Source organism: Calidris pugnax, unplaced genomic scaffold (assembly GCF_001431845.1).
Source record: "Calidris pugnax isolate Ruff unplaced genomic scaffold, ASM143184v1 scaffold341, whole genome shotgun sequence".
Lineage (NCBI taxonomy): Eukaryota > Metazoa > Chordata > Aves > Charadriiformes > Scolopacidae > Calidris > Calidris pugnax.
This window is the reverse complement of record NW_015091149.1, coordinates 869,983-873,882: the sequence shown is the minus strand read 5'-3', so window position 1 is coordinate 873,882 and position 3,900 is coordinate 869,983. Positions and strand designations below refer to the sequence as shown.

Genomic DNA, 3,900 nt, shown 5'->3' with positions numbered 1-3,900 from the left:
CGCCCCCCGTCCCGCTCCCCGCAGGCTCCCAGCGCCATGGCCCCGGGCGGCAGCATCCTCCTCCTCCTCATCCTCCTCCTCAGCGCCCTGGGGGCTCCGGCGCTGGGCGACCCCGGCCCTTTGGAAGACGTGGTGATAGACAGATACTATATCCCCAAAATCTGCCTGCGGGAGGTCCAGATGGGGGATTTCATTCGCTACCACTACAATGGGACCTTTAAAGATGGCAAAAAGTTTGATTCCAGGTATCGCCCTCGGCTCTTTTCCCGGCTGCATGCGGCCCCGGCGCTGTGCTGCGGGGGGGGTCCCTGCATGTCCCCCTCCCCAGCCCTCCCCTCGCCCCACCGCATGCCCCAGGGCCAGCAGGCAGGGGGGGGCAGGGAGCCAGCCCCCGGGCCCCCCCAGTTTTTACCCCAAGGAGGGCTTTTGGTGGGCGCTGGGGGAGGACGGGGACCCCGGGGACCCCTGTCCCCAAGCATGTCCCCGAGAGAGCTGCTGAGCACAGCCCCCCCCGGCCTGGGCTGCCACCCCAGGTTTGGCAGAAGCCCCCCCTGCCCGGGCCAGGAGCCCGCAGAGCTCCTGGGGTGCCACGGGGAAGCCCGTCTCGGGCTTGGGCAGGATTTGACCCCCACTGAGACATTGTGCACTGAGGAACATGTATCTGCATGCGCTGCACAGGCAGGGAAAGCTCCTCCAGCACTTTGAAACGTGGCAGCGGCGAAACCCCTTCATTACCTAAGAGGCTTCACCCTCCCTGGTCTTAGATTTTCTCAGCCCTTGCATGGATCCCGCTCCACTCACGCAGGCTGTAAATCAGGGCTTAATTTGGAGCACCCCCCCGATTTGCACCACCGCGAGAATCGGGGACAGAGTGAAAGAACAGAAAGAAAACGGACTGTGCTGGAGCTCAGCCCCACACGGGAACAAAAACTTTCCAGAGGGGCATTTTTTCAGAGCTCTGGAAAGCAAAGGCTCTGGTTCGATGTGCCTTGTCTTTCTCGTGAGGGTGAACGGGGGAGAAAGTAACGGAGCCGTTTGCTGCTGCCGCTGCTCCGCACCCCGGATGCAGGGGGAGCCTGGGGATGTTGGCTGCTAAAATAATTCCTTGTCCCGAGGCCTGTAGCTGCCGGGAGGTGGCCTCCCTGTAGCAACAGGGGCTAGAGGGTTTCCATTTATCTGAAACGGCCCCAGTTGCATCGTGGAGTATTTTAAGATTTAGAAATAAAAATGAATTTGCAGTTTAAAAACGAGGCCTGGGATGTCTTCTTTCCTCCTCGCTGCAAAAAGCTCCCAATGTGCCGTATGAGGGATGATTTGGAAGCAGCAGAAAGCCCAGGAGTGGCCGGCATCCTGCCCAGGGTGAAATCTGGGGAGGGGGTTGGTGGGTTTGGTCCCAACTGGAAGCATCACCCAGGGGGGCTGATCCTCATTGTCCCCCGTCTGAGGGTGCAGGGTCAGGATTGGAGTCCCTGACTCCAGGGGATGCAGCTCCCCCCCCAGCAGCGCAGGATCGATCCCATCAGGATCGATGTCTCTTTGCTGGGGGGTGAGCTGGGGGCTCTGCCTGCAGCACGGGGACACGCACCCCCAGGGATGGGGCAGCCCCGTCCCCTGCTCTGCCCCCAGGGCAGCAGGAACCCACGAGCCCTGCACCATCTCTTGGGGTTTGTGGGGTCCATGGTTTGGCTCCTTGGGACCCAAGTGGCAGCCTCCCCCGAGCCACGGGAGCCGTGACCGGGGAGCAGCAGCGCTAGGACCCGGGGATGGGATGGGGTGGGATGGAATGGGGTGGGATGGGATGGGATGGGATGGGGTGGGGTGGGGTGGGATGACCAGCCCTGAGCCCCTGGTGCTGGCACTGAGCACCCCCAGCACCAGCAGCTGGGGTGACACTGACAGTTCTGTCCCTTCATCCCAGCTACGACCGAGGGGCCACGGTGGCCGGCGTGGTGGGCGTCGGGCGGCTGATCACCGGCATGGACCGGGGGCTGCAGGGCATGTGTGTGAACGAGCGGCGTCACCTCATCGTGCCCCCCCACCTGGGCTACGGCAGCATCGGTGTGGGTAAGGGGCTGCGGGACGGCGGGGGGGACAGAGGGACCAAACCCCCCGTGGGTAAGGTGGCATTAGTGAGGAGTGAGCTCTGGGGACCACCGGGCAAAGGGTGGCTGGGGAAGGTGGTGCCTACGCAGGGTGTCTCCAGGAATGAAGGGTCTTGCTGCTTCCTGGGGGGGCTGGCCACGTGGCCAGTAGCCCCAGGCAGCCGTGGGCTCGGTAGGGCTTTAGGGGACAAGCCCTGGGCTCGGTGCTGCTCCCCCCCTCACGTGCTCTGTCCTTGCTGCCGCCCCTTTAGCGGGGCTGATCCCCCCAGATGCCACCTTGTACTTCGACGTGGTCATGCTGGACATCTGGAACAAGAACGACAAGCTGCAGATCACCACCCTCTCCAAACCCCAGCACTGCAACCGCACGGTGGAGAACTCGGACTTCGTGCGGTACCACTACAACGGCACAGGAGGGCTTTAGGGGACAAGCCCTGGGCTCGGTGCTGCTCCCCCCCTCACGTGCTCTGTCCTTGCTGCCGCCCCTTTAGCGGGGCTGATCCCCCCAGATGCCACCTTGTACTTCGACGTGGTCATGCTGGACATCTGGAACAAGAACGACAAGCTGCAGATCACCACCCTCTCCAAACCCCAGCACTGCAACCGCACGGTGGAGAACTCGGACTTCGTGCGGTACCACTACAACGGCACACTGCTGGATGGCACCCCCTTCGACTCCAGGTACGGGGCACTGGTGCCGGGGTGCACCCTCACCTCTGGGGCTGGGGGCACTGGGGATGGGAGGGACCAGGAGACACTGGCCTGGGGCAGGAGATGGGGGAACACACTGCACCCCAGTCAGAGCAGACTCCCTTCTGCTCTGCCTCCCTGCCCCCCATCAGGGCTGGTGCAGCTCTGTGACCCCCAAATCAGCCTCCCATGTGGCACTGCTGGGGCTGGGGGAGCTGGTGTGCCCCCAGAGCCGTCCCCCTCCTCATTCCTCCCCACCAGCTACAGCAAGGACAGCACCTACGACACCTACGTGGGCACGGGTTGGCTGATCAAGGGCATGGACCAGGCGCTGCTGGGCATGTGCGCGGGGGAGAAGAGGAGCATCATCATCCCCCCGTTCCTTGCCTACGGGGAGAAGGGCTATGGTGAGTTGGGCATCACCCCATCGTGCCCAACCCCTTCCTTCCCCGCTCTGAGCCCCCCACAGCACATCAGGACCCATGTCCGGGCTCACCCGTGTCCGCTCCCCAGGGACGGTGATCCCACCGCAGGCCTCGCTGGTGTTCAGCGTGCTGCTGGTTGACTTCCACAACCCCAAGGACAGCGTCTTCCTGGAGCACCTGGAGGTGCCAGAGTCCTGCAAGCGCAGGGCTGTGACCGGGGACTTTGTCCGATACCACTACAACGGCACGCTCATGGATGGGACACTCTTTGACTCCAGGTGTGGGGAGGGAAGTGGCTGAGCGGAGAGACCCCCCCGTGTCCTCTCCTGCCCCACACGGGACAATCAGGGGGAAAGGTGGAGAGGGTGGTAACAGGCATGAAACGGGTTAAAAAAGACAATATCCATATGCTGCATCCCTGGGAGCAAGGTTTGGAGGGCTACATCATCCCCGGCATGGACCAGGGCCTGCAAGGGGTCTGCGTGGGAGAGAAGAGGCGGGTGGTCATCCCCCCACACCTGGCCTACGGGGAGAACGGAGCAGGTAAAGGGTAGCCCCACACAGTGCAGCCCCCCCAGCTGCAGCATCCCCCCCTCCAGCCCTGTGCATCCTCACACCGAGGGGCTGACATGGGGAAAACACCCAGGTGGGACCAGTTCCTCACCCCCAGGGGCCACCACCAT

General features: G+C 63.4%; 2 protein-coding genes across 3 annotated transcripts in view; one reads left to right on the top strand and one right to left on the bottom strand.

Moving 5' to 3' along the window:
* The window catches only part of P3H4 (prolyl 3-hydroxylase family member 4 (non-enzymatic)), a 6,500-nt gene extending 6,462 nt beyond the window's left edge, over nucleotides 1-38 (bottom strand). The window contains exon 1 of the mRNA XM_014959076.1: nucleotides 4-38. Coding sequence (XP_014814562.1) covers nucleotides 4-38 — 35 coding nt within the window. The remainder of the gene's footprint in view (nucleotides 1-3) is intronic.
* FKBP10 (FK506 binding protein 10) overlaps nucleotides 31-3,900 on the top strand; it is a 28,336-nt gene continuing 24,466 nt past the window's right edge. Inside the window, exons 1-5 of one of the 2 annotated variants that reach the window (XM_014959199.1) lie at nucleotides 31-245; nucleotides 1,919-2,064; nucleotides 2,594-2,783; nucleotides 3,054-3,199; nucleotides 3,306-3,495. In XM_014959199.1, the coding sequence (XP_014814685.1) occupies nucleotides 37-245; nucleotides 1,919-2,064; nucleotides 2,594-2,783; nucleotides 3,054-3,199; nucleotides 3,306-3,495 (881 nt within the window). In that variant the 5' untranslated portion in view covers nucleotides 31-36. Of the gene's footprint in view, nucleotides 246-1,918; nucleotides 2,065-2,593; nucleotides 2,784-3,053; nucleotides 3,200-3,305; nucleotides 3,496-3,900 lie in introns of those variants that run through there. The other variant, XM_014959200.1, reaches the window with a different exon arrangement.